The sequence below is a fragment of the Telmatherina bonti genome, assembly GCF_933228915.1.
Source record: "Telmatherina bonti genome assembly, chromosome: 3".
NCBI classification, from domain to species: domain Eukaryota; kingdom Metazoa; phylum Chordata; class Actinopteri; order Atheriniformes; family Telmatherinidae; genus Telmatherina; species Telmatherina bonti.
The window spans coordinates 32,900,817-32,917,125 of NC_136621.1; the positions used below are offsets into that span (position 1 = coordinate 32,900,817).

Genomic DNA, 16,309 nt, shown 5'->3' on the forward strand with positions numbered 1-16,309 from the left:
GATTTTCATAAAATTTTTTATTTATTATTACTTTAGTCAATTTCAGCTTATTTTACAGGCAGCTTTTTTTGCCTTCTTTAATGAAAGGGTATGAATAAATATGAGCATAACTGTATATACATATATATAGGTCTGTATAAAACTAAAGGACATTACAAGGATGAAAGTGTTACAACATCGTCTTACACAAGTTAATGGCCCGTTTTCTGTACAAGACTACACAGGCTTTAAAAACTTCAGATTAATATGTTAAACAACATTAATAAAATCGAAAGGTATGTAAGAGTTGAGGGACTTAGGGGTCGCTCACATCTGGCGCAGTTTGTCAACTTCACTGCGTCTCTTCCGCAGTTATGAAACTTTCCAGCGCATGTTTTATAACAGGCCCGTTCCGACCAATCATGACGCAGCATTGCTTATCACGTGACCAAGATTTCCTTTATGTAACGAACTGATAGCCGTGTGGAAGTTCGTTGCTAAAATTGCCAAGGACCGCGGCAAGCCATCGGCATGTCTCGTCACAATAACAGAATAAAACACACATAGCACTTCGCAAAACATATCGAAGTCATAATGTCGCTGCAACCACAAGTAGCAGACGTGCCAGAGGAGAGAAGCGCCTTCTTCATTGGGCCGGACGCGGACAATGTCTCTGAAGAGGAGGACCACCTAGAACTTATTCTTCAGAAAGGCAACGCTCTGGCATCGGAAGACTCTCTAAAAGAAGCCATTGACTGGTTTTCAGCGGCTATGCAGTATGGTCCAGTCCGACCGGACCAATTAAGCACTTTTGTGGATTGTATCCTTCGCAACTTCAAGAGGAAAACGCCTGGTCCAGGTGCATCCACAGGCCAGACCTCGGACCCAGAAGAGGGCTCCGAGGACGGAGTGTTGAACTGTCCCAGCTGTCATGGCTTTTTAGGGGAACCTGTGACTGTAGCTTGTGGACATTCGTATTGTAAAAGATGTTTCCGCCGGCGGCTGCTCTCTAAATGCAAACTGTGCGGCGAAGCAGTCGGCGCTAAGGAGAAAGTGAATGTAACTCTCTGCGGACTTTTAGAAAAATGGTTTCCTGACGGGATGAAAACGTCAAAAACATTAAGCGAAGCTGACGCAATGTGTAGAAGAAAACGCTACAAAGAAGCCGTGGCACTGGCTACTGATGTTATCCGGTCAGGTGAGTGCCATTATCACAACATTATAGCGCCCATGTTGTTCAAGAATAGGTGTGTCTTCTTGGTTTTTTTTAAAAAAAAAATCAAAACAGCGTGTAAAAATGCGTGATAATAAGTGTAAAAAACGGGTGTGAAAACCTCTTTAGTGAGTGGACCCTTGAAGGGGGAAAAGTTCAGTGAGTTCTACTGACCAATATTGTGAAAACCATGTCAGCATGTGTTGTGTTGGTGCCAGCCTCCTGACTGCCCTCAAGTCTGGAGGGCCTTGCTTACGAAATGCAACGCACCGCGCATGCGCACTAACAAAAAGTTGCATAAGGCAGGTCGTGACACACACTGGGGCAGGTTTTGTAACTTATCAAAGTTGTAATTGTTCCGGCTGTTACGAACCGCTGTTTCATAAATGTTCTGAAGAGGGGGATGAACATGCCGTTACTGGATCAAGGAAGGGGCCAGGGTCAAACTGGTGGCCCCATGCAAGCTCTCAGGAGGGCAGCAAGTAAAACTAGGCCAATTCTGTCACATTGTTTTGTAAGAAACGTGTTATTGCTTTGGGATGGGTGGAAGGGTGGAGTTTGCAGGTATGCAAACACGAATTGATAGGAACGTAATTAAATAATTTCCCTGTATATAATACTGCCAATAAATATTACAGTTGAGTAATTAGTTATCAGTTATAAAAAAAAAAAAATACAATTAATGGCTGAAACTTAAGATATGATCCTGCATTGTAGTTATTTGCTGTGCTGCAAGAAGAATATATGTACATATACTTTTTTTTCCAAGATCACTGAACCTTAGATAAGCTCTGATTATGCAGGAAGGAGATGCAATTTCCTGCTTTTGTCTTGTTTTTATGTTACTGAGGTAACAGTGGTCTAAGAAGCCTGATATCCTGACATCAGGTCTGGAATATTACTTTGGACTTCCAAGATTATATAAAACATAACATGCTGCACATTTAATTTCTGTTATCTGCAGCAACCTTACTGCTAGCAGGATGAATGTGAAGAAAATTTTGACCTGACCTTCTGTGTCACCACAACCTCAGTGATCTTGGAAAGGATTCATCAAATAAGTACTAACAAAATAATGATTCTTTTTATCTATTTATTTAAACTGTCATTGACGAACTAAGCATAAGAGGGTTTTCTTTTCCTGTTTCCTTATGAAAGTTGCAAAATTGACATTGTTCAGATGTCACCTTGATCTTTGTGGGAACATTACAACTTTTGGTATCGTCTTTGTGAAATGTCAACAACCATATGTTAAATTTGAGAAAGTAGTTCACCTGCTTTGGAGACATAAACATGGTTATGTAATAACCCCTGTTGTTGACCATTATAGTCCACAGTGCTTCCAGTAACCTTAGAGGCAGGACATGATGTGGTACATATGATTGTTATGTTGCCCTTCTGATGACCACAGGTTCTCTAGTCCTGATCTGACAAAACACAAGTTTGACTCAAATGTGTTTCAATGAAAGGTAGTAGACTAGTGGGGTGGATTATGTGCAATACAGTGTTTTAAAAAAAAAAAAAAAAAAAAGGCACAACTCTGATCATGTAGAAAGTTAAGATGGAATGCAGGTCAGCTTAATATAGTTGATTAATTCATTGATTAGTCTGCTAAATCTGATTGTTTGGATGAATAAATACCAAAGGAATTATTTTTATTGGACTTTACTAACATAGCTGATTTAGATGTGTTAAAGTTCATTCATATCTATGTATCTATCTGTCTGTCTGTCTGTTTGTCAAAATCAGGAGCAGAAATAAAAGAATCATCATATCTCTCATTGCTCTTTCAAAGCTTATGTAACTTATTATTCTTTAATTCTGTTTGCTGAGAGGTCAGTGACATACTTTTTTCAAAATTTGGGCTTATGATGTGTTTATATAAGGTATGAGTTGCAGGAGAAACCTTGTTGATGAAAAAAACATAAGGTTCTGAGTGTGTGTGAGAGAGGGGAAAGGGGGATTCTTGTGTAACTATACAAATCTTCTAGGTTTTACAATGAAATGACCTCTAGTTTGTTGGCAGTGGGATGATGAAAGCATTTGTTTTATCACAGAAGTTATTGAACAGGAATTGTATGAGTGACTGTTCCCTGTAATGTTGGGATTCCCACTTCGGTCCAGTGAGGGTCTCAGTCATGCAGGGTTTTTTTTTTTTTTATGTATCTCTGCTCCAAAATTGATGATTCATTGTGCAGAGCATCATAGGCTGTTGGACCAGTTTAATTTGGACCAGTTGTGTTGGCGCAGGAAAACACTGAAAACCTGCAAGACAGCAGCTGAATTGATTATCTCTGACCTAATCAATCAAGGACAAAGTTTAAAGGGAGGGAAAAGAAAACAAAACATTTTCTGAAGGTTTTTTCTTTTGCTTGCAGATCCACATATGATAATGGCCCGGCTGTCCCGAGCAGAAGCGTACACGGCTCTCAAGCAGTACCGACTGGCTCTTGAGGACATAGAGTGTTGTTGCAGGTCCAGTTGCACTGCTGAGGTAGGTCACTCATTAATACAGCAGCAATTACAGAGACAACGACAAACCACATCCATCCATCCATACATAACAATTAGTTTTTATTTTACTCTTTTGTTTCATATATGTAACTTGGATACAGGCTTAATGAAGAGGGTGTTAATCTCAACCTTAAAATCAGATGTACGCAATCATATATTTATGAACTCTGTCGCTGTAGAAGGTAATCTGTCTGTTACGGCATTACAGTGGGAATCTGACATGTGATGGCAGAATAGCCTCATTTAAACACCATGTGACTGCTAGACTCACCTGTAAAGTCACTTCTCATTTCCAAACTCCCACACCAGTTTTCCATAATGACTGAAAGGCTGTCATTAAAAAAAAAACAAACAATATAAATACATTAAAAAAAAACACTTGGCACAGAAAACAGATAAACTTTTTAAATGTTCTCATGAAGACTGTTTCATTGGTTGCTATAAATATTCTTAGAGTTTGGGAGTCAAATATTGAGTTGACTTTATAAAACATTCCAAGAATATTGCATTTATTTTAAGTCGTAATGCCACTCAGAAATGACTAATGATGGTAATTTCAACCTTATTAGCCATGCGTTTACCTGATGGACGTGATGTTCTTGGGTTAACATCAGGGGAGGAGAAGTACGCTGGCAGGCTCCTCACTGGAGCACCATGATTATATGTTCACCTTCCTGGGAGAGTTTAGATAAAAAAGCTGCAACCCTGAGAGCAACTATGACATGTTGTCATCTAAATCAGATAAATAACATCAGGTTGTTTGGTTTTTATTAGAATAACCCAGTATGAACCTGTTCTAGAGGAAAGGGAACCTGAAAAGACTTTGGTTGTAACCTGGTGTTGTAGTTAACCTGACTAACTAGTGGGGGTTGTGAGTTTACCAATAAAATGGTGGTGGAAACATTAAGCTGCTTTTTGTTTTCTGATGTCTGGCTTGTGTTTATCACTTAGGGGGAATCTGGCCTGATATCTTTATCTGTCAACCATAATTAAGAAAAGGACTATTTTAAGAACACCACCTTCAAAGCTGCAGTCAGGAATTGGCTCATGATCCGTGTCATTAGATTCTAGCCAGAAGTTTATTCAGCTGTAACTTGCAGGTCTACTTACGTGTCAAAGGTTTTACTTAGTTTGTTAGCGTCATCAAAGAGCAAAATGGATTTTTGACTGGCTGCTGAGTCCACTGAATGTCAGTCTGAGGATCATTCCTTTACACTGACCATGTTAGTTTATTTGAAAGGTGTTTCTGCAGCAAACGTCTGATATTTTTAGTGCTGTGTCAGTTGGCGGGTAAATATGTTACAAAAGAGTGTTGTGGCCAGCAACGGTTTTTCGAGAACAAAGCTGTGAATGCAAAGATTAAGGTCAAAGTTACTAAAGAGTATTGCATCACAAACAGGAGACGGCATGCTTGTGTTGTTTTTATTTATGGTGTCAGTTGTTTCTGCACTTTAAAAAAAAAAACAAAAAAACTACTTACAGTGATGTTTTTCCTGTGAGATGTGCAAAGCATGAACACATGCCAATACGGAAGTGCATCATGGTTTGTGTGCATTACACTGATGTGTGTGTGTGTGTGTGTGTGTGTGTGTGTGTGTGTTTCTTCATGCTTTTTCAGGCTCTGTTCAGGAAAGCTATGGTGCTGCATGAAATGGGTCAAGTGGACAAGTCTCTGCAGGTCTTCCTCCACTGCCTGAGCGTTGACGAGGACTTCCCAGGTGCTAAAAGACAAGTGGAAAAGGTTAGAGAGCGTGTTAACAGTGCAGGAAAGGAAACTTTAGACCCCATCAGCATGCCGAATGTGAAAGGTTTAGTTGAGGTCGCATAGTGTTTAGAGGCTTAAAGAGTCAACTACTGTCTCCTGCAAGCCAGTGTGGAGCCGTTAACATTATGTAATTACTACGAAGAGTTAAGTTACATGAGTGACCCAGTTCTCTGAAGGGATAGCGGACAATGTAAAGCACAGTTATTTGCACTATTTTTGTGGTGTGCTGCTCTTATGTAATGCTGACTTTGTGCTTATTACTACGATCATGTGAAGTTAGTAAACATGTAAAGTTAATGAACTAATTTAGTATTTAACCATATGAATTAAAGACGTGTTGCTTTTGTGAAACATCTTAAAGAAAAAGCTTCTTGTAAAACTTTATTTTAGTAAGATTTCAATTATTTACGTTGTTCTCTGCAGAGATTTTTCATGCTTCAACACACAGGAGGTCTGGTTGTACTTGTAATGACATACAACTGATAGGATTTTGTTGTGGTTTCCATGCATAATTATTGACTGAAGATGCTATGTAGTACCATGGTTACTGGCAAGGATCTGTTTTGCTTAAGATTTGTTGCTACAAAAATTGAAAAGAAAAACTATGCCACTGGCTTATAGTGTCATTTAAAATGAAGAAAAAACGCTTGGAACTGGCTGATGATCTGGCAGAGTTTAGTGTTTCTGGAATTATTCAAAGCTGAAACGTGCACACTTTCAGAATCACTGATTGAACGTAAGGATGACTTTCTAGAGGAAATTTTATAAAATAGCTATAACTACAATCCTTTAGTTTTTGCCATAGTTGACTTAATTCAGAATTTTTAAAATTTCCAAAAATCAACTACAAACTTCTAACCTTTTTTACAAACAAAGCAGACAGATAAGAACATTCTTTCTAGAACAGAGGTATCCAACGTCCGTCCTCAAGGGCAGCTGACCTAGTTTTTTGTGTATTTCTGCTCCAACGCGCCCAACTAAAAAAAGCCTAAAAAATTCGGCACAATGTTTCATTATTTAGAGTCAGGCCTGTTGGAGCAGGGAAACAGGATTGTGGCCCTCATGGACTGGAGCTGTTCTCACATGTATAAACAAACTGTATAGTAAATTTTTATTAAATGTATTACAAAAATGACAAAAAAACACAATGTGTTAAACTACAAACAGCTGATGTTACATGGCTAGTTGTTACGAATTTGCTCGTATTTAAAATAAAACACCTTTTTGTATGAGTAGGCCTGTCCAGCGCAGACTGGTGCTGTAAATATTCCAAAATGAGTTTCTACCTCTCTGTGATTATCTGTGTTGGTATTGCATAAGCCCTTAGTGGGTCAGGTCTTGTGACTCTGCCTATAATGACATTAGTACCACTTAATATGATAAAACACAGACAGTATTGGAGTTATATAAGTGACACACATTTGAGTCATGCATTTTTCAGAAAAACACATTTTCTTTCTTGGCAGATGTACAGTATGTGATGAGTACTGTTTGTTTGTTTGTTTGTCTCTGTGCAAGAGTACTCAGATGCTTAACAGACCTAAATTTTCATATTTATATGTATATATGTGTGTGTGTGTGTGTGTGTGTGTGTGTGTGTATATATATATATATATATATATATATATATATATATATATATATATATATATATATATATATATATATATGTATATATATATTATATATAAGATATAAAATTTGTATTTTGGATGAAGATGGATTTCCCAATAGCTTTTCTATAAACAGTTTGTGTTCAAACTATCTAATAATGCATTGCTTATATAAATAACTTTTAAATATTGTCATTACTGAATGTATCAGTGTTTAGGTTCTCACTTTGTTGAAGCCTTATAAATCTAGACCGAGCTTCCTGTTAGGTTTATAGTTGTAAATTCTAGTGTCTTCCGGGTTTTATTTTTTAATTTAGACATTCGTGGACCATAAAATCTCTGCAAAAATACCTTAATATCATAGTAAAAACAATGTAATGTGATAAGACGGCTGCTGTCCTTATTGTTACCTCTCAGTGAATTCAAAGCATTTAAGCAACTGCAGAACATATAGTTGGATATTACTTGAAATAAGAGCAAAAAACAGTATACAAATCGAACATAGAATGACACTAAATTCCTTCTAAGCAAGGCATCAACATGGCCCCATTAATGAGTTCATCATGAAGACATGACAGCTTAATAAAGATAATGCGCTTCGCAGAGATCACCCACATGAATCAAGTACTTTCTTTCCGCTTGTGTGGGTTAACATTTTTTGGTATGTGAGGAATTCAATTCAATAAAACTTCATTAAACTCTAAAGAAACATTTAATCCTAAGTTAAGGAACAATGTCAAGGATAAATAGATAAATAGCTGGGGAGCAAATTCTTATAAGGGGTTATTACATAAGACCTTGTCGCTGCAAACATGAAGGAGTCTCTGTCTGAAGATATATATATATATATATATATATATATATATATATATATATATATATATATATATATATATATATATATATATATATACATACATATATATATATATACATATATATACATACATATATATATATATATACATATATATACATACATATATATATATATATACATATATATACATACATATATATATATATATATACATATATATACATACATATATACATATATACACATATACAGTGGCCTTTCTGTGTGGAGTTTGCATGCTCCCCGTGTATGCGTGGGTTCTCTCCGGGTACTCCGGCTTCCTCCCACCGTCCAAAGACATGCATGATAGGTTAATTGGCCACTCTAAATTGCCCCTAGGAATGAGTGTGAGCATGAGTGGTTGTTCGTCTCTCTGTGGCCCTGCGATGGACTGGCGAGCTGTCCAGGGTGTACCCTGCCTGTCACCCAAAGCCAGCTGGGATAGGCTCCAGCTTCCCCGCGACCCTGAATTGGAATAAGCGGTTCAGAAAATGAATGAATGAATGAATATATAATTTTAACTCAAATTTTTTGTGGGAACTTGGTTATTTAGTTTACAATAATGGTCATTTTCCTGCTAAGTTCTGCTTTAAAGTGTGTATTATTTTAGGCCAATGACAAACTGATGCCTTCTTGCAGATCTTGTGCGACCTGCTGTCCCCCGGTGACGAGAACGTAAAGGTTGGCTTGAGGGAAACCACGCAAAACACACTGCCTCACTTACGTGGTAAAACCCTCGCTGCAGATACCCATGCTCAAGCACAGAGCCCGCTTCAGAGACAACACAATCAAGTCCGTGCTACCTCTGCACACAACGCAGAAAACCAGGAGGTACCAGCATGAAGAGCAACTATTTAACAGTTACTCAATAGGTTGATTCAATGCATTTGTTTCCCTGCAAGAAAGAAACCATTGTCATTTTCTGTCCTTATATCCAGAAACACTGTGAAAGTCTGGAGCGCCCTGGCCTGAGCCGTGCACAGTCATTACGAATGCACGGCTCAAACAGCAGTGAAGAGGGGCTGAAGAGGGTTAGCTCTGCTCCTCAACTGGGTGACCAGAACAAGGGAAGTCTGCTGAAGAGGAAGCTGTCTGTGTCAGACATAGAATCCTGCATAGTAGACAGTGGAAGTAGCAAACATAAAAAAGGTTGGTTTTTCTAAGCTATTAGTTACCATAAAGAACAGATAAAACTTAATTCCTGCACAGGGATGCAGGAGGAATCAGATTATATGTTAATTAAGATGATTGAATGCTTTTTTTCTTCCTTATTGACATTAGGTGTGGTGAAAAGCTTCAAACAATGGACTGCCAAAGCGAAAACCTGCAGAAGCGTTCCTGTGGATTTGCTGGATCCCAACGACCTGGAGTGTTCCCTCTGTATGAGGTAAAGACAAACTAGAATGTCACATGGATACGTTCACCACCAGCTACTAGAACCTGTGCATTTGACAAAACAGCTAGCTGATTATTCCATCTCACTAACCAATAACAGGTTGTTTTATGAGCCCGTAACGACACCGTGCGGCCATACCTTCTGTAAAAACTGTTTGGAACGCTGCTTGGACCACACTCCATACTGTCCCCTCTGCAAAGAGAGCCTGAAGGAGGTGAGAAAGGCATCTCATCGCCATCTGATTTATTGATTTCAGTCTCATTACTTGCCTAACACTGCACTGTCCTCTCTGTCTCCAGTATCTAGCGTGCAGGAAGTACATGGTGACGTCTATCTTGGACATGTTAATCAAACAGTACTTGAGTCGGGAGTATGCAGAGAGAACTAAAACTCATCTGGAGGAAACCAGAGAGCTTTCTGAGTAAGAAGTATTTCCACTCCTTCATCTTCAGATGGCGCATTGGGGTTTTTAAACTCTGTCTCTCTCTCTCTCTGTTTCCCTCTTTGTAGCCTGACAAAGAATGTGCCTATCTTTGTGTGTACCATGGCTTACCCCACCGTGCCTTGCCCCCTGCATGTCTTCGAGCCACGTTATCGCCTCATGATTCGCCGCTGTATGGACACCGGCACGCGGCAGTTTGGGATGTGTATTAGTGATCCTCAGAAAGGGTGAGGACGCCCGCTGCTCCTCTTCAAGGATCACTTTTTAGAGGACTTTATGCAACATTATGTAGAAATTTTTTCTGCTGTCTGTGAATATTCAGCTCAGTTCATTAAGTGCCATTTGATCTGCCTTTAGACCTGTTCAGAATTAACTATTGTATCTCTTCATGCAGGTTTGCCGATTATGGCTGCATGCTGATCATAAGGAGTGTCCATTTCCTCCCTGACGGACGTTCAGTTGTGGATACCATCGGAGGAAAGCGCTTCCGGGTCCTGGCCAGAGGATTGAAGGATGGTTACAGTACTGCAGACATTGAGCACTTGGAGGACAGCAGGGTAAAAGCTACTGTAAACATTTAACCCATTCATACCTGCAATATGCATGTGTTGCATCACATCTCAGCAGGCTTAAAGGATGTCATTTTTTGGTACATCCTTTAAGCCTTTGGTATGTTCTTAAAGACCAGTCATACAAGTTTAGTGTGGTGAAATGTCACGTAAAGCAGGCATCACTACCTGCCTTTCTCTTCTGAAATTGCAAGTGTTTTTGTGAAGTGAAATCATTAGGACCCTTTGAAAAGAATAAAATGGTGAATTAACTGAGCGATTCTTGCCTGCTAGGTGGAGGACAGAGATGAACTAGAAAAGCTGCAAGAGCTACATGACGCAGTATATGAACAGGCCCAAGACTGGTTCCAGAACCTCAAGATCCGCTTCCACAACCAGATCCTGCAGCACTTTGGACCAATGCCGGAGCGAGAAGCTGACATCCAGGTACAGGCTCTTTGTCTCTGTGTTTCTAAAAGAAGAGATTTGCTCTTCAGATCGTTTTTAGAGAACATCCCAGTTCCTAAAACGGGAAACTTGCAAGTTATGTTTGGCTTGCTGATCTAAACATTTAAGTGTCTGACAAGTCATTTTAGTGAAGTTAGCCAAACCTGTTAAGACAAAGCCTGTGTTGCTGGAGGTAAGAGCCATGTTTGTGTCTGGGCAGTTTATATTATCTGCTGTCTTCATCAGAGCAGACAAGTGCACTAAAGTGGCCATTTTCTTAAAAACGCTTCAGGGTTTGCAAAGCTTGCATTCATATCGTCAAACATTTAGGCTAAATGGTTTAGACTTACGTTGAATCATCTCATGACACATTGCCTTGTGGGAATACCCACACTGACAAGGATTCACCTGCTTAAGAGGTCTTAATACCAGAATGCAGTTGTTAAGTGTGTTCAGCTCCCTCTCCAGCACAGTCTGCAGCGCTCAGAGGGATTACAGCCCTGTTCTTAGGCCAGCCACTGCAGAGTCTATTGACAATGTGGGCTAAAGAGCTTAAATGGTCCTTCATGCCTAATCTCCAACCAACCGTGTTGCGTCACAACAGTGTCATGTAAAGAATTCCCAACTCTACATGTGCCAGAACATTATGTGGGGACTGTGAGTTTTAACGGCGTTATGTAATAAAACATGTTTGCCACAAGGTAACTAAAAAGACTTTGACTAAGGCTCTTGTCTGAAAGAGAAATGTTGTACAGACGTAGTAAACTTCGTTCACTCCCAATCCTTACTAAGCACATTTTGTAACTGGCTCAGGCTTGAAGAGAAAGAAGCAATGCATTCCTCATGCAGATTACTGTAAACCATCATTTTATCTGTTAAGTCTTTCCAATGGACTGCATCAGTCATGTAAAAGGAAGTGTCTGAATATGAAACAAGAAGAAGGCGCCTCAGAAGCAGCTGGAGGTCTGAAGAAATGCTCTGTGTTGCAGCTAAATAGAAGCTGGAGATGAGTTCTTTTTTTTTTTTTTTTTTAAATCTATATTTGTGTATTTTCTATTGGCAGATTAGTTTGAAACATTCACGGATGATTGGATTTCATTACGGCTCTGACAAATCACAGCGAAAGTGGATGAATAGGAGAACAGCAGAGCCTCTGTAATGTGATCAAGAATAACGACACAAAACTGGATTGTTGGTGCGCAAGAGCCGTTAAGTTATTGATTATTGGTTCTTCTGGCGTTGCTTTAATCAGCCGAACACAATCAAAGTATTAAAAGGGATGTATAATGCCTGCTACGATGGAGACAACCCTGGAATTTTTCCTCTGTTGTTCCACAGTGGGGGAACGATCCGCTAAACTCTGTTCCATCTGCAAAGTTCTTTCCTCCCTTAAAAAGCAGCGAAAGGCTCAGCTCCTCAAGGAGCACTTCTGCACTTAGTTCAACTCTGCTGTTCATCAGAGGACTTGGAGAACTTGGTCCAGTTTTTGGGCTCAAGACGATATTGTGGAGTTTGTTTCTGTATTTTAACAAAGGAAGGGAACAAAAAAAAAAAAAAAAAAAAATCACAGCCTGTAGCACTATATGGCAACACCTTGTCCAACTGGACTCACAGCAGTCTGACAAGCACTTCTCTATGATGTCTTCTGCTGTTTGATTTCATGCTTGCGTTGTTCTCACTCTCAGATGTAAGGCGCTTTGGATTAAAGACTCTGCGAAATGATTGTAGAACAGAATAGTTGCCTTTTCCCAAATGAATGCTTAGATTTTTTTTTTCATCTTTTTCTTTTTGGATGAATGAAGTTCAGTAAGTTTCTTGTTTCTTCTTCTCTCTTCCAGGCAACTCCAAACGGTCCAGCTTGCTGCTGGTGGCTGCTGGCTGTTCTACCTATTGATCCTCGGTACCAGCTCTCTGTCCTCTCCATGACCAGTCTCAAAGACCGGCTGGTGAAAATCCAGCACATCCTCACATATCTGCAGAGCATCCCCAACAACTAGAGCTTCCCCAACAACAAATATCTTCTTTGAAGTGACATTTAGAAAAAACACACATCAACATCTCACTGACTTCTGTCTCTACAACCAGCTGAATGCATCATTTTTCCTGATAGAGTTCTTATGATCTGCAACACGAAGCGATGTGGCCGCACCACCTCAGGGACACCTTCATTTACACATTTTTGTGTTAGGAAAATTATTTAAAAAAAAAAAAAAAAGAAGAAGCAGCAGCAGAGATAAAATGGGTGAAGAGTATGTGCTGCAATGTTGATGCTAATGAGGAAGACAGAAATGTTGCCAACGAGTAACTGCTTGTTAGGTTTTTACAATTGGCACATGTGGAACTGAGGTGAAGACAGCCTAATGTAGTGTTTTTTTTATTTTTGATTTGTATCGTGTCTGGTCACACCAGTAAAAGGATGTTTTCTGTCCCTTGTATGTTTAAGAGGGTTGTTGCATGAAACAAAATCCTAAATGCTGAAAGCTTAAAAAGACACCTGAAAAACTGCAGCGTAGAAGACGCTCAAAAGATGCTTCAGATTTTCATCCAGTCTGGTTCAGATGAAACATTGTGAGGGGATCTGTGTGAAAGTAAAGTGCAACTAGGAAGCTGCCAAGTGAGTGTAACCAATCACTGAAAGTATTACTCCTGGAATAAGATTCTTACTCTTTTCTGTCACGCTTAACACGCACAACTTCCATTTGCTGCCTCTGCAGAGACGCAATGACCGCCAGAATGAGACGAGTGTATTTCTTCCCACAGTTTTGAGATTTTTGTTTACTTTAGACTTTCTTCCAAATCTCATGTGAAGAGTGTGGCCCTGAAATCTTATTTAGATTTTTTATGGCTGGTTTTGTATCTTAAAACTTTCTTCCTTTGATGGCTTCAGGGTTGGCCCCGTCGTTTCAGGTTGGCTTACAGTTAACCTTGATAGATAAGCCCTATCTTCCAAATGTTTCCTCGCTCGCAGACACTAAAATTCTGCTGCATTGGGAAAAATTTAGCTGTGAAAATATTAAGCTTTCATTTGGCTAAGTTCTGGTAACACAAGTGTCTCATTTTGAATCAAATCTTCATCATCCCATTGAAGTTCATTTATGAGGAAAGCGATCATATTTCTGCATTGATGTTTGTTTTCAGAAATACAAAGGGGGTTTTGCAATATAACTAATCAAAACGAGAGAAAGAATCGATGTTTATATCACAGATTTTGGACATTGTTCCTCATTTAAAGCTGCTCTGTCTGCTTGGAGGAAGAGGAGGGTACCGGCAGTGCTTCGGTCAGGGGGCTGCATTTGCCTTACACCATTTCGCATTGTGATTTCAGAAACACATTGCGTTGGCTTGGTTACCATTCCCTTTTTTTTTTTTTCTGCCATAGCATGAATGTTCTTGGTTTTGTTCTTTTGTATTGTTTTCTTCTTCTCAGTTAGTCTGAGCTACCATGTGTTCACAGTATATGTACAAGATCTTTAAAAAAAAAAAAAAAAGCATAAAAAGCTGTTAAATGTTAAGTATTTGTACAAAGGCTTTTTGATGACTCTTGCTTTTTTTGCTCAGATAATTTAAGTTATCAATTTTCAATAATAAATGCACTTTTTTAAACAATAGCCTTGTGGTTTTTTTTTTTTTTTTTGCTTTCTTTACAAATTTAATAGAAAAAGTAAATAAGTTGAGCAATACATTTACATTCCTTCAAAGAACATTGTCAACATTCAAGTCAAAAAGCAACAAAAATGTTACAAAAAAAATGCAGATGCCTATGTAAGATCATTGTTAAGCACACACACACATTTTTATGTGTGTGTGTGTGTGTGTGTGTGTATGTATGTATATATATATATATATATATATATATATATATATATATATATATATATATATATATATATATATATATAGACATATATACATATATATATATATATATATAGAGTCTGCTTGTGTTCATGTGATGAATGTATTACATATGTATATATACATATATATATATAGACATATATATATATATATATATGTATGTATGTATATATATATATATATGTATGTATGTATGTATATATATATAGATATATGTATGTATGTATATATATATAGATATATGTATGTATGTATATATATAGATATATATATATATATATGTATATATATATATATATATATATGTATGTATATATATATATATATATATATATAGTCTGTTTGTGTTCATGTGATGAATGTATTACATATACACATATTATATACATACGTGTATATATGTGTGTGTGTGTAACACATTAAACCTGACAGTTGAAGAAAAGTATTTGTGCATTTCTGAGCCACAGGGTGGCAACCATGCAGCATTTTTGTTCCATTGAGATAAGGTGTTTCATAACTCACCCTTTACCCACTGCCCTTATCCAACCTCAACTTTTGGTAGAAAAATAGAGATTTCTGTAACAGATTTTTTACAGTCTGGTAACAAATATATATAAATAGAAAAATAAGAAAACAAAAGCTGCAGAAACAGGACTGCAACAGAAGGACGTAGACTGGCTGTGAGTTCATGGCACTCGGCTCCTCGGTCCGGTTTTATCTTTTATCGGAGGTCATCGGGCAGAGAGCATCATAACAAACTCTGCAGGGGAGACAAGAGACAGAAGACCCACTGAGAAAGTATAATTACACTCAGACATCTCAAAAGAACAGCATGCTGCCACATTCTTCTCAGCCCACTTGAAGTCATAACTAGCACTGCTGATGGAGACACAATGCTTCCATTGTCACCGAGTGTGGCACTGATAGTTTGATGTGTCAAAACAGGATTTAAAAAAAAAGAGCTAGACAAGGATCAATTTCTGAATTAATTTAAAAAGATTAAACTACTGGATTGATTTAGGACCAAAATACACCAGTGACCTCTTGACCCAGTATGAACCATCTGGTCATTCAGCTTCTATGTTCCACATATCTGGAACAAACTCACAAAAATCCTTAAATCAGCTGAAAAACTCAGTTTATTTAAATCCAGGTGAAATACCTGGCTGTTCATTTTAAAAGTTCAATTCTGCACACTATCTTTTAAGCTTCAATATTTCAACTTTATCACATCTTTAATACTGTTTTTATCTTATATTTTAGTTTTTGTTTTTAAATTTGAAATCACCCTTATTTTCTGTTTAAATGGCTCTGTAATGCCCCTTGAATCACCCTGTTACATTGTGCTGTTGAAATAAAGTTGCCTTGTTTAGTTCATTTCAGGATTCACTGGTCTGTTAAGACATCTATTGATGTTTCCTGGCAGTGAAACATGCTAGCAGACAGATTTCCTAGGTGTGAACATATCGATTGCTTGGAAATTAAAGCTGAATTCCACATGAATTTTAAAAATGATGCTCTCTGAGTCACCCCGACACTTAAGGACGACCTATCCAATGCGCTGAAAGCTAATTGACAATAATGAGAAGCACTTGCTTATTGATGACTTGTGAGATTGACGTGCCTACTTATATGTTCCTGATAATTGTCATTGATTTGTCTGCTCAGGCAGGAC

At 38.2% G+C, this 16,309-nt stretch overlaps 2 protein-coding genes across 2 annotated transcripts in view; one reads left to right on the top strand and one right to left on the bottom strand.

Moving 5' to 3' along the window:
* The first annotated feature begins 458 nt into the window (after positions 1-458).
* Positions 459-14,364, top strand: lonrf1 (LON peptidase N-terminal domain and ring finger 1). The gene is made up of 12 exons (XM_079238223.1): positions 459-1,177; positions 3,571-3,686; positions 5,325-5,447; positions 8,583-8,774; positions 8,882-9,092; positions 9,225-9,330; positions 9,439-9,553; positions 9,639-9,760; positions 9,850-10,008; positions 10,176-10,338; positions 10,624-10,776; positions 12,615-14,364. Exons 1-12 carry the CDS (start codon positions 574-576, stop codon positions 12,771-12,773), a joined length of 2,223 nt encoding a protein of 740 aa, XP_079094349.1. The 5' UTR covers positions 459-573; the 3' UTR covers positions 12,774-14,364.
* A 1,001-nt stretch (positions 14,365-15,365) lies between these two features.
* The window catches only part of LOC306773874 (calcium-binding protein 5-like), a gene marked incomplete at both ends in the record, with an annotated part of 21,395 nt that continues 20,451 nt past the window's right edge, over positions 15,366-16,309 (bottom strand). Inside the window, one exon of the mRNA XM_079263818.1 lies at positions 15,366-15,394. Coding sequence (XP_079119944.1) covers positions 15,366-15,394 — 29 coding nt within the window. The remainder of the gene's footprint in view (positions 15,395-16,309) is intronic.